The 27,851-nt window shown below is 42.8% G+C and overlaps 9 protein-coding genes across 9 annotated transcripts; 5 read left to right on the forward strand and 4 right to left on the reverse strand.

Annotated features, from left to right (window-relative positions):
- Positions 1-714: 714 nt before the first annotated feature.
- SAMD00019534_077370 (hypothetical protein) lies at positions 715-4,728 on the forward strand (the record flags this gene model as incomplete). Its single annotated transcript, XM_012896777.1, has 14 exons — positions 715-799; positions 858-996; positions 1,074-1,256; positions 1,329-1,397; positions 1,479-1,640; positions 1,709-1,789; positions 1,860-1,991; positions 2,067-2,183; positions 2,260-2,570; positions 2,631-2,772; positions 2,840-2,928; positions 3,019-3,282; positions 3,350-3,595; positions 3,671-4,728. 14 exons carry the CDS (start codon positions 715-717, stop codon positions 4,726-4,728), a joined length of 3,078 nt encoding a protein of 1,025 aa, XP_012752231.1.
- A 446-nt stretch (positions 4,729-5,174) lies between these two features.
- On the forward strand, positions 5,175-6,656 carry SAMD00019534_077380 (hypothetical protein; the record flags this gene model as incomplete). Its single annotated transcript, XM_012896778.1, has 2 exons — positions 5,175-5,240; positions 5,310-6,656. The coding sequence occupies 2 exons, from the start codon at positions 5,175-5,177 to the stop codon at positions 6,654-6,656; spliced, it is 1,413 nt and encodes a 470-aa protein (XP_012752232.1).
- A 31-nt stretch (positions 6,657-6,687) lies between these two features.
- Positions 6,688-8,914, reverse strand: SAMD00019534_077390 (hypothetical protein; the record flags this gene model as incomplete). The annotated part of the gene is made up of 2 exons (XM_012896779.1): positions 6,688-8,120; positions 8,179-8,914. The coding sequence occupies 2 exons, from the start codon at positions 8,912-8,914 to the stop codon at positions 6,688-6,690; spliced, it is 2,169 nt and encodes a 722-aa protein (XP_012752233.1).
- A 649-nt stretch (positions 8,915-9,563) lies between these two features.
- SAMD00019534_077400 (hypothetical protein) lies at positions 9,564-10,538 on the reverse strand (the record flags this gene model as incomplete). The annotated part of the gene is made up of 1 exon (XM_012896780.1): positions 9,564-10,538. The coding sequence occupies one exon, from the start codon at positions 10,536-10,538 to the stop codon at positions 9,564-9,566; it is 975 nt and encodes a 324-aa protein (XP_012752234.1).
- A 1,135-nt stretch (positions 10,539-11,673) lies between these two features.
- SAMD00019534_077410 (hypothetical protein) lies at positions 11,674-14,324 on the forward strand (the record flags this gene model as incomplete). The annotated part of the gene is made up of 2 exons (XM_012896781.1): positions 11,674-11,763; positions 11,841-14,324. The coding sequence occupies 2 exons, from the start codon at positions 11,674-11,676 to the stop codon at positions 14,322-14,324; spliced, it is 2,574 nt and encodes an 857-aa protein (XP_012752235.1).
- Positions 14,325-16,306: 1,982 nt separating this feature from the next.
- SAMD00019534_077420 (hypothetical protein) lies at positions 16,307-17,713 on the reverse strand (the record flags this gene model as incomplete). Its single annotated transcript, XM_012896782.1, has 1 exon — positions 16,307-17,713. A coding segment is annotated over one exon (1,407 nt), but the record flags the coding sequence as incomplete, so codon positions are not given.
- Positions 17,714-18,449: 736 nt separating this feature from the next.
- Positions 18,450-20,236, forward strand: SAMD00019534_077430 (hypothetical protein; the record flags this gene model as incomplete). The annotated part of the gene is made up of 5 exons (XM_012896783.1): positions 18,450-18,812; positions 18,900-19,197; positions 19,259-19,668; positions 19,743-19,891; positions 19,966-20,236. Coding segments are annotated over 5 exons (1,491 nt in total), but the record flags the coding sequence as incomplete, so codon positions are not given.
- Positions 20,237-20,650: 414 nt separating this feature from the next.
- SAMD00019534_077440 (hypothetical protein) lies at positions 20,651-22,119 on the reverse strand (the record flags this gene model as incomplete). The annotated part of the gene is made up of 2 exons (XM_012896784.1): positions 20,651-20,690; positions 20,819-22,119. 2 exons carry the CDS (start codon positions 22,117-22,119, stop codon positions 20,651-20,653), a joined length of 1,341 nt encoding a protein of 446 aa, XP_012752238.1.
- Positions 22,120-23,251: 1,132 nt separating this feature from the next.
- Positions 23,252-27,490, forward strand: SAMD00019534_077450 (hypothetical protein; the record flags this gene model as incomplete). The annotated part of the gene is made up of 2 exons (XM_012896785.1): positions 23,252-25,218; positions 25,306-27,490. The coding sequence occupies 2 exons, from the start codon at positions 23,252-23,254 to the stop codon at positions 27,488-27,490; spliced, it is 4,152 nt and encodes a 1,383-aa protein (XP_012752239.1).
- Positions 27,491-27,851: the final 361 nt, after the last annotated feature.

The raw sequence follows: 27,851 nt of genomic DNA on the forward strand, positions 1-27,851 counted from the left end.
TTCAAGAGATAGATATATATTCATTCAAGTTATAGTTACAATAGGCATTACATCGAATATGAAAGAGGAGTGAGGAGTGGTTTGAAGTGACTTAACCTTTGAATAACACCGACGTTCTTGTCGTCGTCATTGAGAGAATAATACAAATCTTATAAATTACGTATTAACTTAAATCACCATTATCATCAGGATAGAGAGTTCAATGTGATGCGTGTGCTTGTCGTTGTAGTTGTACATGTGTCACTTTCCATGTACATATGTCAACTGTTGTTGATTTTTTGCAAAAGACACATCCAAAATCCATTGTACAAGGTTCTCTGTGATTCGATTCGCAATGAGGTGGGTTTTGCGGGCCAAATAAACGAAGCCAACTGACCAGTCTACCTGCAAATCAAACGTGTTTGGCTCATACACGTGTATGTGGTCCAATTACCGATGGGTGTTGGGGAGATCAAACGCCAGCTAATGTCACTGGTTGTTGCGACTCAACAGATATCTTTTTCGATTCGCACTATGATCAACAGCATCTACATCCATCTCGGATGGGTGGGTGGTACACCATCATCACCATCAGTGACATTGATTCAATCACAACTCGTAGCTAAGACAGTTCCCAACAACATCAACAAACAGACTGCTGTTTATTGCAATAAACAACAACAAAAGTATTTTTAATAAAGATAGAGAGAGAGAGATACAGACAAACAAAGACAAATGAAGATACAATCTCTAAACGTCCTATTATTACTGCTGTTGGCAACAGTATCAATATGTAGTTCACAACTTTCAAGTGGCGAATGTATGTTGACATTCAAATAGTTCCAGCTCACAACGTCCTAACATATTTTGTATAATAGTGAGCTCTGTTCAATGGATCATCCAACAATATAGAGTCGACTGGAACATTAGTGCAACAACCTGTAATGAAATATCACTTGGATCACAATCAAAATTGACTTGTATCATAGACAATAATATTGAAAGTGTCCAGTCTATGTAAGTACATGATCGATGACCACAATCGATTGTTGATTAATCACTTATCCTAACCCATCCACAATCCAATCCAAAAGCGCATTAAATATTACCAATCCAACTAGTCCATCAGAGCCCCTACCAGAGACAACTAAACTCAGCTTCCCCAGTCTCACATCTATCTCCATATCACTGGACAAGACAGTCACTACATCCAACTCCACACTCAACATACTGTCAATGCTCGACAATACCGATAATATCAACTTGTCATCATTGAGGTAAGTGATCAATAAGAAAGAAAAAATAGTTTGCGTACCGGCCTAACACATAATACTTAACTACTACCTTAGTATCTCAATGTACAAGGACACAATAAGTTTCCCAGCCAACTTCCCAGCAAGCATTCCACTAAAGCACATGTAAGTTATTTTAAAATATCACAAACTGCCGATTGTCCTAATACTAATACAAATAATATTATTATTATTATTATGTCATAGTCATATCAACAATGCCAATGTTGATAGTGATATTCCACAGAGCCTCTTTAGTTCATCGATGATTACAGTCGAGTTGTTAGTGGGTCAATACAACTATGCAGTCACTCCAACCCTTCAACTTCACTTTGATCCAACTGGAACATATACCAACCTTGCTTACTTGTAAGTACTTATAATTTCCAAAATGGACCCAAAGTCAAACAACTAATATTAATCAATCATACATTTAGGAACCTGGTATACCCAAACACTACAATGACCAACAATAACCTTCAATTCACAACGAAATCATTCCCATCTTTAATATATTTGTAAGTCAATATATATTCGTTGGTATACACCATGAAAGTTTGGTTACTAATGTTTCTATCTATTCAATAGGGGTATGGATGTTCAACAAATGGTCAACATCAGTGTGGACTCTACAAACTTGGCAACACTTAGTTTCGTCGTTCACAGCGCTGACAATGGATCTTACTTGACAATTGCCAATGCTCCATCTTTGAGCCAACTGTAAGTATTATCACCAATATATTCTCTACTCCAACTGCATCTACTGACCAACCACAACTTGTGGCCACCCAACAGTACCGTCACCAACTCTCACATAGCACCTACCAACCTATCAAGTTTGCCAAGTCTATCCAAGATCAAGTTCACCAAAGTACCAGAGCCAATCACTGGTGCCAACCTTCTCCAAACATTGTAAGTTCAATCACCAACCTGGAGTTAATACACAACAAACATACTAATTATTATTATACAATCAATGACCAACCAGGGATTATGCCAATGGAGGAATGACAACATTCCCATCATTTGATTGGTACACTGAGCAATCGATTGTACGTCTACCACGTAACCGTATCACAGCGCTGCCACAACCACTGCCCCGTGTCAAGTTACCATTGGAGTTGGATATGTCCAATAATCCACTCACTGGTAGAGTGAATCTGGCCTTTTGTAACCTTACCAAGTTCAACTTTGTCGGTACCAATATCAATGGTATCGCCGATTGCTTCCTGTGTCACTGGTTCTACACGTCACAGTTCTTCCCACCAGCTGTAAAGCCTCCTGCAAACTATCAATGCAGTAAGTACATCACATCATTATACCATAAATTCGTTCACATCTAACCAACATCCAATATAGAACCTGTTATCGATAGTACATCATATTATGTAAACAGCTCATCCACTGTACTCACGATCACTGGTGATAGACTTGGATATGGTCTACCAGGTGACTTCTCTCCATCAAACCTTCAAATGATTGTACCTCACAAAGTGTTCCTGTATGTATAACATTAATCAATCAATCACATTCAATCAATTGGAGGAATACTAACTATTTATTAATAGACTTCCAGTTACTGGTGAATCTGGATCAATGAACATAACCTTCTCAAACACAGCCAACATCAAGTACACCATAGCATGGGGCAACAATGGTATGTTATTAAACTTTGGCATCAACTACAACAATCAATCAAACAAACAAACAATGATGGCTGACCCTAACATCAACCATATATATATAGTTACCATTATCAATGATGTCTATGCCAGGAACTTTAACAGAACACTGTATGTCACTGTCACTGGTAACTTCTTCACAACCTACACAATGGCCGTCACCAATGGAGTTAATTCCAGACCATGCACAATCGTCGAAAAGTCAAACACATCAATGAGTTGTATGGTTGAACTCAAGAATCCTGTAAACAAGAAGAGACTACAAAGAACATTCATCGTGCTCACTGATGATCTAGGAAATGTTACTCAACATACCTTCAATGTTAGGAGTATGTATATGATGTTAAAACTTCCACATCATCCAATTATTACTAACACATATTACATCATTACTAGATTATCCTGTTGTAGCCTTGTCCACAACTATACCAACATCAGGTGGTAATGTTACATTGTATGGATTCTTTGGACCAATAATGATCAAGGCCTCAAGTGTGATGATCAATGATGTACCTTGCAACGTGACTGATAAACTACTTGGACGTCTATTCTGTACGATCAGAGGTGGTCTACCTGTTGGGCCTGCCAATCTAACTGTGACCGTTGGTAACCTCGTCTTCAATTCATCAATGTTGGTGACCAGTAAGTATCATCCTCCCATCACTCACTTAGCATGTTCGCATCATCTAATACATTTCATCATCATTCCATCCATAGTCGTACCAGATGTTATACCAAATGATTGTGGACCAAAGGATGGTTGCAATGGAAATGGAAAGTGTCTCATTGACACCACCAAGATATGCTCCTGTAATGAAGGCTTCAGTGGATACTATTGTGAGTCCAAGGTGTTGAACACAACATCTTTCAACGTTCACCAGAACCTCACTATACCATCGGCCGTACTGAGCTCCAATGATGCCGAGTTTGACTTTAACATCTACGCCGTTCAAGAGCTTGATGCGTTGGGAAATGTTGTATTCTCCCTTCCCACCACCAACTGGACAAGCAACACCACGACCAACGGCAACATTGTGACCAAGTTCTACACTCTGGACTCTGGTGCAGACAACAGTAGCTCACTGGTGATCAACGTCCAACTGGACATCTCCAATGAGACTCGTACCATTCTCTTTGCTGGCCAGTACAACACCTACCCTGCCAACACACTCAAGATGACCGTGATGATCAATGACTGGGACTATGAGTCCAACCTAAACACAATACGTGTTCTCTTCAACAGTCCCTTCCAGAACCTTACAGGATGTGAGCGTACTTCAGACAGTGGTGTCGGCGTGGACCAGTACTACCAGAGTCTCCAGTATCTCAAGATCAAGAAGGGTGACATTGCCTTTTACGGTCGCTTCTTGGACATTGCCCTGTCGGATGGCCGTCCCACCAAGGCGATCAATCAGATCATCAACAGCACTAGCGACAGCATGATCGTCGGCATCAACCTGCCGCAATGCTCCCAGTGTGTCATTGATCCAGACTTTTCGGTGCTGGTGGCCGTGTCCAATCCCAACAATGGCGATGGCTGCGCTGAGGGATCCAGCTCACAATCACCGGGTGGACTCAGAGTCAAAGGCCAACCCAACTGGCTGGTGCCAGTGGTGGTAGTGGTATCAGTTGTAGGAGCACTGATAATTGGCGTAGGCATGTTCCTCTTCACCAAACACAAACTGCATGGTAGACGTGTTGGTGATGTCATCAAAGGAATTAGAATGTCCAGGACTGTAGCCGTCAAGCGTAACAGTCAAGCTTATCATAGTTAACCAGTTTTAGATAGATAGATAGATTATTTAACATTATAACTTTATTATTATTAGATAGATTATTGCCAACAACAACATCAACAACAAATAACTACATCTTCATCATATATATAACTATGTAAATATATATATTTATATACTTTATTTAAATAATTAATAATTAATAAACACACAATTCAAATATTGGTTTGACCGTTACAATCAACAACCACGACTTCATCCCTCCCACTCATACACACACAATTCGATTATTGATTGGTCAAGGTGGCATTGCATTGAGTGATATTAATGGTTGGGTGAGTGTATGTGTGTGTGTGTGTGTGTTGCCCCTGACTAGAGCTTCACCTTCAACCAACAACAACAACATGATCAACTTTCAAAGTATTAATAATATGTACATTTGATTCTTTCAAATATTTATAACATTAACAATAATAGTAATAATAATGACATCTATTGAAGGAAATCTTGTTGCATCTGACAAGGTCAAGTTATTCACTAGATCATGGAAGGTATGTATTCTTTGTTCTATAATACCAAGAGAACCTAATCATCATCTAATAATATTATTTATATTTTAGCCCGCAGGTCCTACTTTGGCAACAGTAACATTTATACATGGATTAGGTGAACATTCGGGTCGTTATGAACATGTGTTCTCAAAGTTTGCAGAGAATGGCATTGCCGTCAATGCTTATGATCAGAGAGGCTTTGGAAAGAGTAGTGGTCCTCGTGCTTACTCTCCATCCTTGGATCAGACGATGAAGGATGTTGCTATGGTGGCTGCTAGTGCCAATCCTAATCTACCTCACTTTATAATGGGTCACAGTTTCGGTGGTTGTCTTGCCCTACACTATACTCTCAAGAAATCAGAGAGAGACCCAACTGGTTGTATTATCACCTCCCCACTCATTAAGCCTGCCTTCAAGGTATCCGATGCCAAGTACTTGGTTGGTAGCTTCATTAGCAAGTTCTGGAGTACCCTTACTGTTGACAATGGTCTAAATCCAACTCATATCTCCAGAGATGAAGCTGCCGTCGCTCTCTACAAAGAGGATCCACTCAATACTGCCAAAGTATCGGTTGGACTTGGAAAATGGATGATACCAAAGGCAGAGCAACTTCTCAACCTGGCGCCAACCTATACTCTACCTCTACTGTTGATTCATGGTGCAGATGACATGATCACCTCTGCCAAGGCATCGCAGTCATTCTTTGATCGATGTCAGTCTCAAGACAAGACATTGAAGCTATGGGAGAATATGTACCATGAGGTACTCAACGAAAAGGATAAGGATCAGGTGATACAGATGATCATTGATTGGATCAAACCAAGATTACAAGCACCACAATCCCAGGCTATACCAACTGGTCAAGATCAATCTATTCCCCAACCTGTGATTGCTCCATCGATTCCAGTAGAGGAACCTCCAGTTCATGTAGAACCATCAAGGCAAGAGGACCAACAAAAACCAGTAGAGGAGCCTCCCAAGCCTCATGAAGAGCCACATAAAGCTCTTGAGGAACCACCTAAGCCTGTTGATGAGCCACCCAAGCATGCAGAGGAGCCACCCAAGCCTGTAGAGGAGCCACCCAAACAGGTTGATGAACCTCCCAAGCCTGTAGAGGAACCACCTAAGCCTGTTGATGAACCACCTAAGCCTGTCGAGGAAGCCCCAAAGCCAATAGAGGAGGCACCCAAACAGGTTGATGAGCCACCCAAGACTGTCGAAGAACCACCAAAGCCTGTAGAGGAATCAGCTAAGCCTGTCGAGGAAGCCCCAAAGCCAATAGAGGAGGCACCCAAACAGGTTGATGAACCACCCAAGCCTGTAGAGGAAGCACCAAAGATTGAAGAGAACAAACCTAATGAAGAGTCCAAGCCAAAGAATAAGAAGAAAGGAAAGAAGAAGGGAAAGAGAAACTGAGCTGGACTGTAAAGTAAAAGTTAACTGTTTATTAACTCTCGTCCATGTGCAAATCGTGTGATCTATGTTGTTGTTGTTGTGGCTGTTGTCGCTGCTGTTGTTGCTGATTTTGTTGTTGATTTTGTTGTTGTTGTTGTTGTTGTTGTTGTTTCATTGAGGTCACCATGAATTGATTGAGGAAGTCATGTATCTCTTGGAACTCTTGTTTGATCTTGGCAAAGCGGCTGTTGACGTGGGCATGGATGGCGTTCTTCTCCACCTCCAGACTCTGGTATATTTCGTTGAACCTGCGAATCAATGAGATGGAGTTGGATGGAAGTGCGTAAGGGGAGGGTGGAGTTGTGCTAATCTTTGAGCTATCGTTCGAGTCGGCACCATGATTGGGGCCATTTGGTAAGAGTAGAGAATGTACAATTGGGCTGGCAGGTTGTCCATTGGAGGGAAGCTCCTGTATGATTGGTTGGATACGTGACTGAGGTTGTTGGGAGGTTGCGTGTGGTGACTTGTGATACAATGTTATAGGTGATTCTTCAGGGCTTTGATGATCCTGTTGTTGATGCTGTTGTTGCTGTAACTTCTGTTGTTGTAACTGTTGTTGTTTAGAATCATAGATTAACTTGGGTTGTTGTTGTTGAGAATCCTGAGTTATAATAATGGGTTGTTGTTGTTGTTGATGTTGTTGTTGTTGTTGTGATTGTGGCTGTGGATGTAGTTGATCCATGTGTTGTGATATCGTCTCCATCAATGATGGACCCTTTATCACCAGATTGGACCAAGGTGAATTAGGGACACGCACTGACGAAGGCTCCTTGGGTGCGGCTGAACTTGTTGATGGCGAGGATGCCGGTGCAGGTAGAGGTGATGACGGCGTAGTTTTTGGCTTGGAGTAACCAGAGCTCGGCGAGTTTATACAATCACAATCTATCTGTGCAATGCTTGCCTTGGAGAAGCTCCAGTGCCATCCACTCTTCTCGATGATCTTGCTCATTTCAAACAGGGTGTTGTGTGGCTGTGTCGTCTTGCTGGAGGGCAGCTGGAATCTGTGAGCGGCCTGTATAATCTGGATGATGGTCTCCCTGAACAAAGGCAGACGGTAAAAGTCATAGTTCCAGTAGCCCAGACGAAACCTGGCGAATTCTCCAATGGGCTGTTGTGGCAGCGTTTCGTCGTTGATCGATGTCTGTTTGGAGTGTCGCAGAAATGACCCTTTCTCATCCAGCAGTGGTTCATAGTCAATGTCCAGCAGGATGTAGAGGCTTTTGTCGAATCTGTCCCGTTGCGCCTTGCTCATGATCGACTTGCTCTTGAGTCCAGTCAGCACGGCCAACACCTTGCGATAGAACATCAGATTGTCATCGTCTGACACCAACTGTCCCTCTCTATCATTCTCCATCAGATCCCTGTCAATGTCATAAGTATCAAACTCCTTCTCATTTACACTTATAATACAACGCGTCAATGTTCCTAGTATGGTAATGTAAGTATGCAATATATAACAAACATCATTGACATCTGAACATACCATCAGCTGGCTCCTTGTCACGACCACTAAGGTTGGTGTAATGTCTATTCTTCTTCCTCTTTGCTGGTACGGGACTAGGCTCCAAGTCCATATCCCTATCTTTAGATTTACCAAGTTGTGATTGCTGTGGTGATTGTTGTTGTTGTTGTTGTTGTTGTTGTTGTTGTAACTGCTGATGTTGTTGTTGTTGTTGATGATATTGTTGAATATGTTGATGATCTTGAAATTGTTTCTCTAACAGCTGATTTTGTATAATGCGATGTTGTTTCTGATCGTGTACCATTTGTTTATGTTGCCTCTCTATGACTAACTGCTGTTGCTCTATCAGTTCACTCTGTTTCATTTGATGCTCCATCAACATGTCCACCCGGTCCTCCCCGTCATCTGACACACCATTGTTATGATGAATGTTTGTACTATTGTTGTTGGAATGGTTCGTATTGTTGCTACCGCCACTAATACTACTACTACTACTACTACTACTGTTGTTGCTATTGATGCTGACTACTGGGTGACTGAAAGGTGGTAATGATTTGCGTGGCATCAAGTTGTTCATGAATGTTGGCCTTCCCGTCGCGGTAAGGAAGGATATATCGGATGGTGTATTTGTTGATGATGATGGATTACTGCCGACTATGTTGTTGTTGTTGTTGTTGTTGTTGTTGTTGTTACTGATCATATTCATTTGATCAGTGTGACTGCTGACCTTGCGTAGTACGGCATTTGTAGTGATCATATTCTTTTTGCTTCCAGAGCTTGGATTCATATTGTTATTGATGTTGAAGTTGATTGATTAAATATTATTATATTATTATTACTACTATCGTAGGTTGTTGTTCGATCGTTTGATTGATTGATTGACGGTAATGACTCAATTGAATTGATTGAGGTGACTAATTTAACTGATTGATTAATTGATTGATCAATTAATTGGAAATGCTCCTTCTAGATGATGAATCCTTGTGTTTAAGGTGGAGCTGTATCGATGCTGATGATGATGATGTTGATGCTGAATTCTGATGCTAAACAACAAGTTGTGCCTGGCTACAAGTAATATGGTTTATAGGTGGGGCGACTTTTGTTTTTTATGTTGTGTTATATAATTATTGTTCAATATTATCTTTTGAGCTACCTTGATAGTTTGCAACATTGTGGTGGTTTGTTTTTGAGGTGTGTTGTTGGGTTCTCCCATCTCCTTTTGGAGGATCAAAATCAATAAAGGAAAGTAAAAGTAACGTTACTTATCATTTCAGTTTGTTTAAATAATATTGGCATTGTGTCTGTTCCATCTTGGGTGAACCCCGATGCATTAGTACGTACCGGTAATCCTTTCGGTTCAATTCTATAAATATTAGGTCTAATTATTATTAACTAATTTTGAATGCTTATGCTTTATATTCATCCTTTTGTTCATTTGTTATAGGGTTGCTGATGGTGGTCAAGGTTGCATTGTCTGATGATGTGTCAGTTGAAGTTGTTGAAGTTGTTGATGTTGATGTTGTTGATGTTGAAGTTGTTGATGTTGAAGAGGATGATGACAAAGTTGATTCAGTTGGCTTCAATATTGCAATGTTCTCATTATCAAGTAATGTCAATTCACATTGATAATGTTTGGCAATCCATTGGAATGTAGAACCACGGAAGAAGCATATATGAGTGATGTCTCGAGGATAGTGCCATGTGGCGAACATCTCATCGTTCTTGAGGAATTGTGTCATAAAGAGCAGATGTCCACCAGTTTTGACCATGCCCTTCAGTAGCAACTTGTCCAAGTCATCCTTTGGTCGTCTAAAGTGCTCGATGGCCTCTGTGCACGTGACGAAATCGAATGGCTCGATCGTCTTGCCCTCCTCAACTTGCTTCACCTTGTCGTTGGGCATAAAGTATGGGTCGTAGTTCTCCATCGTGTGTCCCTTCTCGCCAAACATCAGACTGAGTGCTGGTCCAGGTCCACAGCCATAGTCGAGACCACGAGCACCAGTTGGCAACAGTGGCAACAGACTGTTGAATGCGGGCTGTAGGAATGAGACGTACTTCTTGTCCAGTGGGGAGTTATTGTGGAATTGATAGCGTGTCTTCTCCTTGTCCTCTGTGACGTGATAGTGTTGATGGACAAAGACCAGAGTGCACACAGTACACGAGTAGTAGTTCTTTTTGAATGCCGAGCTGAAATGAACAGTATTCTCATTCAGACACAATGGACACACTGGAGTTGGCAAAGAGTCCTTATCTGGCTGTTTCTCAAAGTCTTGATCATCGTGTTGATCTCCATATCTATTCCTCTTTGCATCTCTTTTATATTGTCTTTGATATCTACTCCTATTTCCACCATTATGTTTCCTCTTCTTTTGATCTTCCATTCTCTATCTCTTTGTATCTCTCTAGTATTACGTGTAACTTTCACTCGCTTGATAATTCTCAAAGAAACGAATTGTTGTTGGTGTGTTTGAAAGTTGACTTATTTGAGTTGATGAAATAATCAAACATTCTGGTGTTCAAGTATTTGCACTTTGTGTTGAGCAAACATCCTGTTCATCAACATCACCGACCTGTAAATTCAATCGAGGAAGAGTGGCAGATGAATGTTCACAGGCAGAGCCACGACATTGCGTCGTGGAATTCCAATGGAACAGCTCCCCTCCGCAATGGTAGTCGTCCTCCCGCTGAGTTATTCACACACAATGTTGTATTTGAAGTTCGATATCTTAAGAGAGAGCACTAAAAGAGTAAGCATTATTACATGTAGTAATGACAAGAAAGCTCGAGTAGATATTGTCATTGAGGGAAGGACACGTCATCGAGATGGGATGGTCAGACAAATGAAGGGATTGGGTTTATTAATATTATGATGACCTCACTTTGTTATAAAGCAAACTTTACTCTATTTAAATATTTTTAGCTTGGAAGCGGTCATCCCTGAGAGCAATAAAAGGATGAAGTAGTTGATCAGTCAACTGTCGCAAACAGGTCGCCTAGGCGACGAATCTCTATCTTGTTTCGAGAACAGTGTTTTAACTTATTTAAATTTTGGCGCTCTATTTGAATTTCTTCACTCAACTTTATGATCGGGCTGTTGGTAATCTAGTGTGATCACTCACTTGACACAGCAGTAGTAATCATTCATCCTATCTATCTATTCTATCTACTCTACCATACATACTAGTAAAGCAAACATATCTATCAAACTCTATATACATCAACAACAAGCATCAAATTTAAAAGACTCATTGTTCATACTCAGCAGTGCAAACTAGTTGATGTAAGTACATAATAATACTCATTTCATCAATATATCTCGATGATATATTATATCACATTATGATTGCTAGAGTTTGATCATCATCGTTTGTGTGATCATTTCTTGGAAGACATAAATGTGGTGAACATTGGAAACAAACAAACACATAAATATATATTAACGACATCATCATCCAATCCAATCCAACCAATTCAAATATGAATTCCAAACAGCCTATAACAACAACAAAAACAACAATGTCTAGAGTGTCGATTACACCAAAAGACCAACAGACAACACCAAGCAACAAGATGTTTGTCATCAAAAGAGATGGCACAAAGGCTAATGTTTGTATCATCCATCTGAATAATATCAATTATTTGTTACCCACATAACTAATTAATTATAACAATATATACTTTAGGTACAATACGACAAGATCACATCAAGACTACAATATTTGTGTGACCTTGAGCCAAAGATTAATAATGTTGACCCTTCAGAGGTCACACAAAAAGTGGCCAGTGGCGTGTTCCCAGGTGTGAGGACAACTGAGCTGGACAACCTGGCTGCAGAGACCGCCGCCTACATGTCCACCAGACATCCAGATTATGGTGTGCTGGCCGCTCGTATCTCTGTGAGCAACCTCCACAAGCAGACCAGCACCAGCTTCCTCGAGACCGTCACCAAGCAGTACACCTACTGCAGTCCCAAGACTGGCCAGCCCGCGCCACTCGTCTCTGAGGAGCTCTACCAGATCGTCAAGGCCAACTCTGAGCTGCTTGAGAAGACCATCGACTACAGACGTGACTTTGACTACGACTTCTTTGGCTTCAAGACCTTGGAGAGAAGCTACCTGCACAAGGTCAACGACGAGATCGTCGAGCGTCCACAACACATGCTCATGAGAGTGTCCATTGGCATTCATGGTGCAGACATCAACGCCGCCATCGACACCTACAACCTGCTCTCGCAGCGTATGTTCACACATGCCACCCCCACCCTGTTCAACTCGGGCACGCCCACTCCTCAGATGTCGTCCTGCTTCCTCGTTCAAATGAAGGAGGACTCGATCGACGGCATCTACGACACACTCAAGCAGTGTGCCCTCATCTCCAAGTCGGCCGGAGGCATCGGTGTGGCCATTCACAAGATCAGAGCGTCCCGCTCCTACATCCGTGGCACTAACGGTACATCCAACGGCCTCGTCCCAATGTTGCGTGTGTTCAACGACACTGCTCGCTACGTGGACCAGGGAGGTGGTAAGCGCAAGGGATCATTCGCCGTCTACCTCGAGCCATGGCACGCAGACATCTTTGACTTCCTTGACCTTCGCAAGAACCACGGCAAGGAGGAGATGCGTGCTCGTGACCTGTTCTATGCCCTCTGGGTGTCGGATCTGTTCATGGAGCGTGTGCAGAACAACGCCGAGTGGAACTTGTTCTGTCCAAATGAGGCACCAGGCCTTGCCGAGTGCTGGGGCGACGACTTTAGGAAGCTTTATCTCCAGTATGAAGCCACCCCAGGTCTCTCGCGCAGAACCATAAACGCTCAGGACCTCTGGTTCGCCATCATCGAGGCCCAGATCGAGACTGGCACTCCATACATCCTGTACAAGGATGCCTGCAACTCCAAGTCCAACCAACAGAACTTGGGCACAATCAGCTGCAGCAACCTCTGCACTGAGATCGTCCAGTACACCTCACCAGACGAGGTGGCCGTGTGCAACCTGGCTTCGATCGCCTTGCCCAAGTACATCCGTCAGCGTGAGGGATCCACCAACCCCAAGGACCTAGTGTTTGATCACCAGCGTCTCTTTGAGGTCACCAAGACAATCACACGCAACCTTAACAAGATCATTGATCGCAACTACTACCCCGTGCCCGAGGCTCGCACATCTAACATGCGCCACAGACCAATTGGCATCGGTATCCAGGGTCTGGCTGATGTATTCATCGCCCTTAGGTATCCATTCGAGTCGACCAACGCCACCGCACTCAACAAGGAGATTGCCGAGACCATATACTTTGCCGCACTGACCGCCTCGAGCGAGCTGGCCATTGAGCATGGACCCTACCAGTCGTTCCCCGGCTCGCCAGCCAGCAAGGGAATCCTGCAGTACGACTTTTGGAACGTCACACCCACTGCACGCTGGGACTGGAATGGCCTAAAGAAGACGATCGTGTCAACAGGACTTCGCAACAGTCTGTTGATTGCCCCAATGCCCACTGCATCCACCTCCCAGATCCTCGGCAACAACGAGGCGTTTGAGCCATACACCAGTAACATCTACAGTCGTCGTGTCCTTGCCGGAGAGTTCACCGTGGTCAACAAGCAACTGCTGCAGGATCTTATGGAGTTGGGCCTCTGGACACCAGAGATCAAGAACGAGATCATCGCCAACCGCGGCTCCATCCAGAACATCTCGATCATTCCCGACGATCTGAAAGACCTATACAAGACTGTGTGGGAGATCCGTCAGCGTGTGCTCATCGACATGGCCGCCGACCGTGGCGCATTCATCGATCAGAGCCAGAGTTTCAACGTGTTCATCGCCGAGCCCAACTTTGCCAAGCTCACCTCGATGCACTTCTATGCCTGGAACAAGGGCCTAAAGACCGGCATGTACTATCTGAGGACTAGAGCCGCCGCAGATGCCATCCAGTTCACCGTGGACCAACAGATGTTGGCCAAGCAGAAGGAGGCACAGGCCACCACTGAAGAGGCCGAGGCTCAGGTGCTCAAGACACCCACCAAAACACCAACACGTGTTGGCGTTCAAGCAACCAGTCCAACTGTAATAACAAGTCCACTGCGTTTCAATGCCCAGTCGACCCAGCAACAAGAGGAGGACTATGAGAACATGGTCTGTCGCCGTGAGGAAGGATGTGTAGTTTGTGGATCATAATCCCAAATGATGGTCCAGTGGCCTCCCATCCCCTATCCATGATTATTTATTGTACATATAACAAGTCCAACACAATCTCCAACCATCCATCCACCATCCTCCACCAGACTCTTCGGCTTCTGTGTAGTCCGCTGTACCGACCAGTCCCTTTCAAACAAACAAACAAACAATAAATGACATGAACCGTTAATTCAAGTTGACCAATGTGCCTTTGATTGTTTACTACTTTGTTGTTGTTCATTGAGTACCAGCCATGTATGCCAGAGCACCTACGAATCCAGCATTGTAGTCCAGAGCAACTTCATTTCTGATGTAGTCTGTCCTGTAATCTTTGTAGGAATCATCTTGTGATGGTCCACCCACCAAAGCACCCTTGAGCAGATAGACGTTGTTTGTTGGATCCTGTATGTTGTTGGTCGTTGAGTGATGGGAAGCACGATGATGTGCGTTAATTGGAAAGTTTGGACCCAAACCAATGACGAATGACTGTTGTTTTGGATTATCACCAAGTATGTAGGCCATTTGATTCTTGGTGAATTGGACATACTTGTCCTCTCCCTTTCCATATATTGACATTAGGAATGCTGTTGTGGCCGAGTACCTACATGGACCCCATTGTCTGATCAATGCCAGGCCACCAGGTGTATATGGTACACCTCCACCTTGAGAGTTCGGTAGCCACCACTCTAGGTATGCCTCTAGATCCTTAACATAGATAGAGTTGTCCGACAATTTGGAAAGGAGCAAGGCAGCACCAGGTGACTTGCAATCCCAGTCATGCGAGTTCTGGAAATTGAGTTTGGCAATCTCAAAGTCAACATAGTCCTTTTCAGCCTTGTCCAGATATGTCTTGTCACCTGTAGCCTTGTGGAGCCATATGGAGGCCCAGACAATCTCATCCTTGTAGCCAGACCATGACTTGTAGAATGTTGACACACCTGGCACATTGTCAGAGTAGGTGGCACGATAGGTATCACCAAAGGTATGAAGTTGTTTGGCATGAGTGAGCAGGAGTGTAGGCTGGGTCATGGGATTTGAATGCAATGGATGCTGCGGCTAGGGCAGCGGCCGCCTCCATAGCCACCTCCGTTCCAGGCTTTGATGTATCCAGGTAGTAGGTAGGACGATCCATAGTCATATTCTCAGGTGGACCCCAATATGAATGATCAGCATTCGGTTCACCAACTTGAACTGCCAACTTATTCTCGGACTCATGAGCAGCAATCAACCAATCCGTACCATACTTGATAGTATCCAAAAACAAACTAGTCTGAAGACACTTCTCAAAATTTGGCTCATATTGAATGAATGCCCAAGACAACATGGTGAGAGATGATGCTAAAGGGAATCCAAACTGTTTTTAAATTAGTGATCGATATCTATCTAATTGATTTACAGTACATACCTTGACATGATCACCTGCATCAAAGTAACCGCCAGACAGATGACCATCTGGACCACCATCCTTGAGACATTTGTCTCCACGCCATGGTACATCATTGTCTGGTAATTTTCCAGCTCGATTGTACTTGTAGAAAAACAGACTATTGTGAAGGTATTCACAATGGTCAAATGTTAGAGTACTCTTTGATTGACCTGTAAGCAATGCCAGGCACAACAGAACAGTGGCTGCAATAATATTTGACAGCTTCATTATTTGTATTAATAATTGTAATAATATTAAGATTTACACACTTGTTGTATAGTTTATAAATGGATATGTTAACCAGTCCATTATTTAATGGATTAATCATTGGTTAAAAGAGTTCATTGGATACGAAACCAATCACCAATGTAGTCATTGGCATTGTAATTGTGCTGCAAACAATGTGATCAGTGATTTACAATTGGACACTTGTCATTATTATTATATGAATGGTGTAGCCAAGCTTTAGAGAGAGAAGAAGGAGGGTTGTGTGTGGTTGGCAGCGATAGAGTTTGAAGCCTGCCGACTTGACCGAGTAGGTAAGTATCGATTATCGATTATCTAGGAGGCGCTGAAACATTATAGTGTTGAACGAAGAGCAATCATCCACTTTGTGGCGGTGGAGGACAACGCCTGTGTTTTTGTCGATCTTGCGGTAGGAATACACACCATTCCTGTCCACAACCACATTGTAGTTAATGACGTTGGGAACTAGTTTTGTGAGAGCCTTTACAAAGGCTATAGCCTGTCTTGATCTATTCATAGGAATGTAGATTGTCAGTGAGTCCATGTGGAGTGATGATGGGGGAATGTCATCAACTGAGCGATATCGCGTGTCCACAGTGATGCTGAGCGAATGTAAAGATGGGAAACTCTGCAGTTGTTCAAGAGTGGGTATCGTCAAATACTGGAGTTTGTGGAGGTCAGATATGTCCACAAGTTTGGTACTTGGTCCGAGCATCAATGATGTCAATGTGGCTGGAAGAAGACCGGGTGTAATGTCTTGGACAGAGTCGAGGCCATTGAATGAGAGAAGTGCTGGCGGCAATGTACCAGGACTGATTATTCTCCTGTATTGATACGTGAATGTCAATGATCTGAGAGTGATTGGGAGAGAAGAGAAGTCTTCACAACTGTAACCATCAGAGTCATATAATGTTATCGACGTAATTGATGGGGGTAATATATTCACAAGACTCTGTCGGAATGATACTCCAAATGTCAAGGTTTGTAGGGATGAGGGAAGTGCATTGTTGAGCGGTTGATTAAAGTTTGAGTCGAAGGACAAATTAATGAGTGAATATGGCAAGACTCCAGGTAAGAGTAATCTGTTAAATCGAGAGCCAAACTTTAGTGTAGTCAGCGAAGGTGGTAGTGCTCCGCCATCAATGATGTTGTTAAACCAGGAACCAAATTCAAGTATTTGGAGCGACTGAGGCAACATTTCAGGGATGATTCGTTGGTTGAAATGACAAAAGAAGGTAAGCGAAGTAAGTGTTGATCCCAATGCACCTGGATCAATTGGTTTGTTGAATGCGTCTCCTAATGTCAAGCTCGTGAGGGAGGGTGGGAGAATTCGAGTGGTCAATGTTTCGTTAAAGGTGTTATTTATCCGCAATGATTGGAGCGACATTGGGAAAGATCCTGGGCTAATTGTGTGACATATGTCACCCTCCAACTTGATAAGTGATGGTGGGAAACCGCCAGCTTTAACCAACTTGTCCATAGGGTAAGAACCATAAAACGTCAAAGATGTGAGAGAACATGGTAATGATCCCACGAAAACTTCTTGTCTAAACTTATAACCAAAAGTCAGAGAGGTGATTGATGACGGAAGCGAACCAGGCGGAATCGGTTGATTGAATGATTCACCAAAGGTTAGTGATATTAGAGATGTTGGGAATGTACTTGAAGTAATAGGTTGATTGAACCATTTGCCAAATGTGAGCGTTTTGATCGTTGTTATCGACAGTGCCGTGATATCCTGATTGAATTTTGGGTGGAACATGAGCTCCCTAACATATTTTTGATATCGAATTGTATCGCAGCTTGTGACATCCTTCACGAGTGTGTTCCCCATTCTAAACGTTGATGTGTTGAGAAGCACTGAGAAGAGTTTCTTACATGTCATTCCCAAGCATATCATGTCCAATTTTTCAGACACATTCGAGAATATCTTGGTGATGATGTTCAATGGGATTGTTGTGCTTGTGCTCATTGTATCTGTAGACTTGCAATATCTATCTTAAGGCAAACAAAACTCAGACCATGAGAGCCACAACAAATTTTATGAAATGGCGACAAATTGCATATTAACGTAACGTTCTGTTCCCACCTTTTCCAAAGAGATGACAAATGTCATGGTAAAATTTGTATGTATAATGATTAGTATCAACAATATATATATCTAATAGATAATTAAATAGAATAATAATAAGATGACGTTCACTAATTCGTTCATTCTTTCTTGTTGTTCAGAGTGAACAGATAATAACTTATTATCTCAAATGACTCGACAAAGCTGAAAAATGGGGTGATAGACCTTTTCTTAGGTTCTGAGGACTTGCTGTGCTGGCTCGCAATTTTAGCAACTTTGAGAGCTTTTGGAACTAATAAACACAATCCTCTTTATTATTGTGTGTAATAATTCGTACAAATACAGTTAGAATATTATATAATATATATATATATTAATAATAATGAGATTAAGTTCAACTTTAACATGGTTGGCATTATCGCTGACCATTGTGTTGGCAGTCGTTTCTGCTCAAGATAATAACAACATTTACAATAACAACAATACTTGTTATGTCTCAAACACAGTGACAAACTGTCAGACAGCAACATCCAACATAACCAATAACATATGTCCAAGTGTATCTGATTGCTGGACATTGATGGTTGGTCCACTCAGAAGAACACTGACCAACGCAGTTTACATCAAGGTACAGCCTGGCGTCTATTCTGAAGAGACAATCATCTCAAACTTCAAGAGTGTGATGCCCTCTCTTGAGATCTCTGCTGTGGACCCATCTGACCGTCCAGTTTTGAATATTAATGTTGTAAGTATTAATTTATCAACAATGTGTTTGAGACAACGTTGGTGTCATAAACTAATCAATATAAATATATATATATATATATAATAGCAATCCTTCATCAACATTGATTTGGCTCAATACACCAATCCGATCAATGTCTCCCTCCTTGGTCTGATCATTGTGGATAATGTTGGATCCACTGAGAAGGATATGATCAGGGTCCAGGCCGACCCACAGGCTACCATTGGCACCTCTAATTTCACCTTTATCAACTCTACCATCACAAACTGCAACAGGACCTCTTCAGGCTACTACTACTACAGTCCCTACTCCTGTCTCAATGTTAAGAACTTTAATGTTGTGATGAGAAGATCCTCCGTGACCAACTCGACTGCATTATCCAACCGTATGTATTTCCTATTCATTCACACAGATTAGTCCTGCCTTCCTTACACTTTATTTTCTAGCTGTCGTCTCACTGAGATCCGAGAAAGCAGTTGTCGATCACTCCAGCTTCACTGACAACACCGGTACCTCTCTTCGTTTCGATGGCAACAACTTTGGTTCGTTGCATCTCAGCAACTCCAAGTTCGTCAACAACATTGGCGCAGCATTCAAGTTGGACGAAATGGGCTCACTCGCCAAGGTCGAGGTAGATAACTGTGTGTTCCACTCCAACAGTCCAAACATGGGACCAGGCTATGGTGGTGCAGTCTACATTGGCTCTTCATCCTTCAACGTCAACTACATCTTTAAGAACAATGTATTCTCCAATAACACAGCCTCCAGTGGGTCCGCTGTCTACTCCACAACCTCAGGCAGCGTTTCATTCCAGAGCTGTAACTTTACAAACAACCATGGTGATATGGGTACCATTGTAAGTGATGTCTTCGCGATCCATTCATCCAGTTCATTCGTACTCATCCTAACACTACCTCCTCAATCCTCCAGTACATCTCGACATATTCCTACTCTGGTGCCTCTCTTGGTCTTGTTGGCTCTCAGTTTATGAACAATCATGGTACCTATAATCAAGGAATTGATTTGTACTATAACAATCCCATTGATATCGAGGGTGGTATCTTCCATACCCCAAGAGAGTAAGTGTTCATTCATTCATCCTAACGACCTTCAACATTAAGATTCTAACCTTCATTCCCCACCAACAACATAGACCAATGTTCGCCGCCTTCCCAACAAACTCATTGGCCACTGTCTCCATGTATGTTGAGAGCTTCATGAGCTGCAAGACCACTGATCAGTCTGTGTACGTTGGCGAGGACTCTGGCTGGGCCTGTCTTCAGCTCTCCTACAACGGTGACTCATCATCCTACAACAATGACGATGGATACACTCTCTACATCTGGCAGGCAATCGTCTCTTCCATCATCCTTGGATTGACCTTCTTGGTTTCAATCGGATGTATCGTTCGTGAGTTGCTCAAATAAGTTGTTGGCGGATGACCGTGCTAAGTGGTAGTTGACGGTCAGTCACTACCTACCATCCAATAACAACTAACTCTCTTTGTAATAAATACGACATGTCTACAACAAGTTGTGAGCCATGGATAAATACTTGTTTAATAACATTATCATCATTTGTTTCCTTTGACTTTGATTGATTGTCTGTAGCAGGCAATGATTGATTGGATCGTCTTGTTTGTTTGGTATGTTTTGTTTGATTGTATTCCTTTGATGTCCAATTTTGCACCAATATCCACCAAGTACTCCAACATATAGGTGTCTGAACTATCAATAACTTGTCTACTTAATGTTGTTATAGTACTTTGTAATAAAGTTGTACGTTGTCTCTTATCCAGTCCATTGAGTATACTACCCAACATTGAGATATGTCCTCTATTAACTGCTATTCCAACCAGTTCCTCCAACTGTCCATGTCCTGAATAGATTGGACATATTGAATGAAGGAACTCAAACATTGGAGTGTTGCCAAGGTCAACAGCAGTCTTTTTCAAAGAGTACCGATTGGGGATGTCTCTATGTTGTTTGTAGCAATGTTTGAGGTACTCAATTCTATTGAGATAGACGGCTCTCTCAATCATATTCAGTAGGAGCTCATCACGATCTGCGCCAGAGGTCAGATGTTTGTAGGCACCTTCAAACACATCAATGTTGCTAAAATCACCAATCCTCCTCCAGTGGAATAAAGATGATATTTTTGCCAAGGACTTCTCCAACCTTGGTGATAAATCGCCGCCCAAGGAATATGCCAACATCAGCAGTCCAGACTTTTTGAATATGCCAGGTCGCAGACTGATCAATCTGTGGATCAATGGTATGTCGCGAATTGAAACAGCAGCCAATGCAACCAGGTAAGCCCACTGATCACTGATGTAGCTGCATTGTGTTTGAAGAACGTAGATGCATAGGTCGAGGTCAACAATATTGAGGTGTGTGAGCCACGGGAATATTCTATTGTTCTTTGACAAGAGGAAGTTGATGCAGTCCATGTCACCAAGGAATAAAGGTGTATTGGAACCATCATCGAAGCGGGTCGATATGAAGCTCTTATCATTGAGATAGCGGACCACCTGTAGTCCATTGGAGTGATTATCACATTTCGCAAAGAAGTCAAACAATTGACCGTTGCAAGGTGAGCTTGGGAATCTAGAGAGATTGTTCCTTGGAAGATATTCAATCCAGTAGCCAACCTGTACCTTTGCCTGAGTGACAGTTCCATGCTTCACAATGATGTTGAGTAGGTTTGAATCGTATCCCCACAGTTCGTTAAGATATGGTATGAGAAGGCAATCACCTGTCTTAATGTAGGTCTGCTTGACATAGTCCTTGCACATTTGTCGTGCTGCCAGTTTGGCAAAGATCATCCTGGACTCATCTCCAATGTCGATCAACTCCTTCTCAATATGTGATGATAGTATTACATTTGCTCTTGTAGTTGATATTCCCAATGATTGTTCAAGCTGTGATAGTTCCTGTGTTCTTGGTGTATCAACTTGCAGAAGCTTGTGATTCTTCAACCTTTCAATGTGTTCCAGTTGTTGAGTTGGTGTTGCATTTGGAAGTATGTCGAATTTGGAATCAGCAATGTGAGATAGATCTGTAGTTCTTCCAATCAACAGATCAATGAGTGTTGTATCACCAGTCATAAGAATGTTGGTTGGTGATTCAGACTTAGTTGCACAGGCCTTGATCCTATTCACAAGTTGCTTGGGGAAGTTATTCTCATCCAGTACAAAGTTGATGGTGGAAGATGAGCGTGTAGAATATAGGTAGTTGGCCACACTCTCTGATTCCTCCAACAGGTAACCAACATTGAAGAATCCAGTATCAATCAAGTACTTTAACATTATAAACTTCTTGTTTTGCACTGCATGCCAGAGTACCTTATTCTCATACTTGAATTGTATTGGCTTGGTCTGCAGTAACAGTGTTTGAACGATATGGAAGTTGTCTCCTTTGACAGCAATACACAATGCTTCTTGATCTCGAAAGTAGCATTGATAACGTGTATATCTTATCGAATGTGTTATTGTCAATGGTCAGTCCACATATCGCAGACATACTGCAGACTGATGCAGATAGATATAGGTTGTGTTTGAGACGATCGTGTATCAAACCAATGTGACCGGCCATAAGAATGTCTTGAATATCGGTCCAGTGATGATATTTAGTCTGGCATAGAAAGTCAATAGATGATAGATCAATGTTTCGTCCCCATTTGTACATTGAGGCGATATTAACAGTACGTTGATATTTAGATAAGATGGTTCGAACTAGTGTTCGGTTGGTCAAGACCTGGAAGAAAACACTTTGTTCAGTTGATGACATCTTTTAAATGTTGACTTGTTTGGTGTAACACTACAGATAGAGATAAGAGTTGAGTTGGCAAACAATTCAAAGACGCTTCAATATTGATGGAAATGAATCAAAAGGTGGAGCGGTTCTTGATCAACTTTGGTGAGAATAATGGTGGAAATGTAGTTGATAAATGTTTAGGAATACTTTGGGTCTGGATATGTTGATTGATTGACTGTGATTGATGAATATGAATGATCTAGATGCGTCTTTATACCAGAGTGAAGGGTGACGACACTACTTGGAAGTGAGAACTGTACGTCCAAGTTTAACAGATGCTTATTCATTGTTCATGATGTATCACTTTCATTCAATGATACAATATAATTATATTACTTATTTGTTTGGATATTGATGATCATCAACAAACACTTTGAAAGTTCAGGAGGTTTCCCTCATCATTGTTTGCCTCATTTACAGTTTCTGTAGACAGGTGTCACAATAAACAATAATGTCACGTGTTCTGCCTCTTGATTTACTATTACTTCAATATACATATATATCATCATAGATAGATAATAGAGATAACATTGAAACAATCAAACAATGAGGGACACAAGTTGTATTAATGAAGTGTTCCACAATCACTTGTTGTGTAAACTTATCTTTGGTCATGTTCATGCCATGCATATTAAGTGGTTGAGCATACCAACGCCTCGTGTGACATCACCACCACCGACCGATGATGTTGATGGAGTCCTACGAATCATCGAAGTGATGAAGGGTGCCGAGTTGTTCAAGGGTAACCTTCTTGAACTACTGCAGTTCAACGTCACCGAAACGTTCATTAAGGAGTTTGACAGAGTTGCCTCCATCTACCCACCCAACGTCAGTCTGTTGACATACGCCGCACACTACAACAACACGGTGGCCTTCAATCATCTTAGACGCCATCCGAACATGTACTACGATCCCAAGTATTTCCCCAATCTGATCACCAAACATGCCAACATCGACATGCTCCAGGGCTACCTCGCTGACGTTCCCGACCTCTGGTTACCAATCAATTGCATACCATCGTCGGTGGACACTGGAAACGTGCAGTTTGTGCGTCTGATGCTTCAACACTATGGTGGCACCATTAATCTGGAAGAATACAACAATTGTCTCGACCAAGTCAAGTTCACTCGACGTGGTGTCGATGTGAGCATGCTCAAGATGCTTCACGAGGAGTTCAACTGTCTTTACAGTTTGACCAACCTCTGGCTGTCGGCACTGAAGCACTCGGCAAAGTGTAACATGTTGGACAGTGTCCAATACATCCTTGACAACATTCCCCAGGTGGTACGCAAACAGGGAGATGAGAAGGAAGGAGACAAAGAAGAAGATGATGATATCATGGATTATCAGATTCTTGAGAAGTGTCTCATGAGATGTGCCAAGATAGGAAATGTCACCATCTTCCAAGCGTTCGCCAAGTCAGCAGTTGGCATCAAGTATCTCAAAAAGAAGAACATCAGCGAGATCATTGACGAGGCAGCCGACCGTGGTCAAGAGGCATTCATCAAGCATCTGTTCAAACATCATGTAGGCAATGAGAATATCACGACTAGGTGTGAGGATAAGCTCCGCGACCTCTTGGAGGCGCCACCAGCCGGTGGCTCAATGGAGTTGGCCAAGCTTCGCCCAACACCCTTGGCTGCACTTCGCAACGATGACATCGTGTCGCTCGAGTCGCTCTTTGACAAGTTGGATGTGCTGGAAAAAAAGGATTGCCTGAAGATGTCCGAGTCAATGGCAAGGTTCATATCCAGTCCGCGTGCCACACCGTTGAAGTTCCGTGGCACATCAATCTTGAACATGGTGAAAGCTGTGGGCAAGACTGGCAGCAACATCAACGCCGACATTGTGTGCGAGTTCATCAACAATTGCCAACACAAGTCAACCAGCTCACTCTACAGCGCCATGAATACCGCGGCCGGCTTCTCTTCAAAGATGATGCAGCTGCTGCACACCAAGTTCAACACAGATTACGAAGCCTCTAATCTTTTGAAGGCAATGAAGAAGAAGTGCCGCGAGACCATGACTCTCCTCTTCGAATGCCTGGACAAGAAAGATATTGAAGCCGAGCATTCCCTCAAGAAAGCAATGTTCAGTTATATCGCCAATGCACCATTGGAGGATGTGATCTTCTTGCTGGACAACATGGACCATATCAAGAGCAACATTGAAATCTGTGAGTGGGCGGTGTGCAACAACAGAGTGGAGGTGTTTGAGTATGTGATCGGTCTGTTCACAACCGAGCAGTTTATGAAAGATACTGTCATGGCCGAGCTCATTGACCAGGCTTTTACGAAGAACAAGCCCAACCTGGTTCGCATACTCCAACAACGCTTTGAAACAGAGGAGAACAAGCCATTGGTGAGACCAACACTGGGAATACTCCTGGTGTGTGGCGAGTATGATGCATGTGACTCGCTTGAGTTCTACTTCAACTCATCGTTATTTACCAGCATGCCCAGTCTGGATCGTTTGAGGTCGCTTTACTCCATCCAGCATCACACCTATGATCACGCCACACACAGAGTGATCAACTTGTGCAGTGATTATATCAAGAGGATCACACCAGACCAACATCTGTCAACTCAAATGTAAAACCTACATCCAATCAACAATCAACCAATCAATCAATTGATCACTAACATTACCTGATTCATTTCATTCAATCAATCAAACAGGCGAGTAGAGTACAAGCTAACAACAACAACTAATGCCCAACATGCTTCGCCAAAGATGGAGAAAGCGTTCCACTTGGTATTCAATGATAAGAAGTTGGGTATGCGAGTGATGGACCAGATTGGATATATCTTCAAGTCATTGGGCTTGGAGGATGAACATATCAAGGGTAAAGATTTGCTCAACAAACATTGTCTGAATGACTACATCCTTTACGGTGCGACAGAATGGTTCATCAAAGCATACTCCGCATCCAACTTTGCCAACATCGCCTATATGAACGATTCTCTGTTGGAGGAAGCGATGGCCAAGTGCGACCCGCGCGCAGTGAATGTCCTAATGGCCAACCCATACATGTCGCTCAAGCCCGATCTACTCACTTCATACTTTGTTTGGAACGCGTCGAGCTGCACCAGTCCAGAGTGGGAGAGGATGTTTGATGAATTTGTCAAGATCACATGCCAGACCGCCCAACTTGATATCAGCAAGTCCAACCTGTCACTGGTCAAACACCCATCATTCATACGCAAACTGATTGAGAGCGGAACCATATTCAAACAATTCAAAGGCAGAAATTCCTATATTGAAAGCCTTGAACGGTCCTGGCTTAAGGAGAAACCATGGTCATTGGAGATGCTTCAACTGATGATGCAACACTCGCTCTTTGCTCCAAAGGGTCAGGTACGTCTGCTGCTAAAGGCCATCGAGCTTGGTATCACACCCATCGTCAAACATCTGGTTGTCGACGGCAACCTCATTCAACAAATATTGGATAATCCCGAAAGGTCGATGTGTGTGACTGCAGAGGAGCTTATTGATCATTGTTGCGAGCAAGGACGTCTTGAGTACCTGGAGATGCTACTCAAGGTCATCCCACAACAGACATATACGGCTACCGAGGACAACTCCAATGAACCGGGTATTGGACTGCGTCAGCCTTTCCTCTCGGCGGCCATGAATGGACATCTTGCCGTTGCTGAGAGGTTACACGCAATCATTCTCTCTTATGGTCCTAGCGACTCGTCACATGCAATTGACGCGATCACGGATGTTTTGTCCAATGGACACCTGGATATGGCCAACTTCATCCTCAACATCCTTTCGTCCAATCCCGAGCGCTGTGCAAAAGACACTCGCTACATCGATGTTGTTCATGAGCGCATCTTGTCGATTGAGTTGATCGATCGAATGTTGGCACATCCCAATCTCAAGTGCAGGTTTAACGGTGTGCTTGGCAATGCCATTGCCTCGGGAAACAAGGAGGTGATCAACATGTTGATGGGAACACTTCCAGAAACAACTCCAATCAAGACGAACTATCGAGAGGCTCTTGAACAAGCGGCAAAGATCGGAGATGTGGACATGATCAGTAGGATCTTGGAGCACAAACCAAAGTCCAGTCTCACCTCTACTCACATGTGCCTTTTGATAAAGCAGATAGGCCTTCCCGATAGCAAGGTGACAGAGGACGTTTTCATCGAGTTGGTCAACAAAATGGATGGTGGACCAGGGCAGTCGTCATCAACCCTATGCTCTTTGTTGTTGGCTGCAACGAGCAATGGTTCACTCACAATCATCAAGTTCATCGTGGAGAAGATGTCAACCTTTGAAACAGGTGATCCCAATAGCGCAGTGCACAAGATAAGCACTTACAGCATGAAGGAGATTATCGACTCTTGTATCGAACGTGGCGACATTGAGTCAATGGAATATCTGATCCAGGTGGCCATGAAAGTTTCAGCCACAGCCAACAAGAGGGGATACAAACATAAGATCAGCGAGCTCTTCACTTTGCCATCGTGTAACATATCGATTCTCACACATCTCTTTGACAAGGGCTACATCACAGTCGATAACCCCAAGGACAATACCGTGTCATCTCTGGTGGACTGGGCCTGCAAGTATGGAAAGTCGGACATTATTCGTCTAGTGTACCAGCGTTGCACGACACCGGTACAGCTTAAGAGACATCTTCCATCGCTGAATTATATTTATTTGGCCGCAGCTGAGAACCATCATGAGGTGCTCACTTATCTGTTTGAAGGTGATGTCAATGGTGGTGAGCCATCACCCTTCAAACAATCCGAGGTCAAGTTGGACATGAATCGCATGCTCCGATCAATTCGTGTCAATGCACTAAATAATGGCTACCTCAAGATCATCTCATTGATTGACCGATTGTTATAACAGAATCAACATTAATTAATTATTATCAATAAATTCCCAAGGGGGCCCTACTCCTGAGAATCAATAAAGTTACGCGGAGTTATTCTCGAACTTCATCTTTAGGTTGCCCAGATTTGTTTGGCTATTTTTTTCAATTGCACAGACACATCATGATCTTCATTGACCAACATTAATTAAATACTAAACTACTACTACTACTCTTCACTGTAATATTAATATTAGAATTATTAATCTATCATCCTTGTTCCGTTCTAATTGATAGCGGTGTTTCTCCCTCATAGTTGTCAATCAAGTACGTGCACTAGGCTGTTCAAACGTTGGTCGGGAGTGGACTTCCCCTTCCCCTCGACCAATAACTGAG

Source organism: Acytostelium subglobosum (genome assembly GCF_000787575.1).
Source record: "Acytostelium subglobosum LB1 DNA, scaffold: scaffold16, whole genome shotgun sequence".
Classification (NCBI taxonomy): Eukaryota; Evosea; class Eumycetozoa; order Acytosteliales; family Acytosteliaceae; genus Acytostelium; species Acytostelium subglobosum.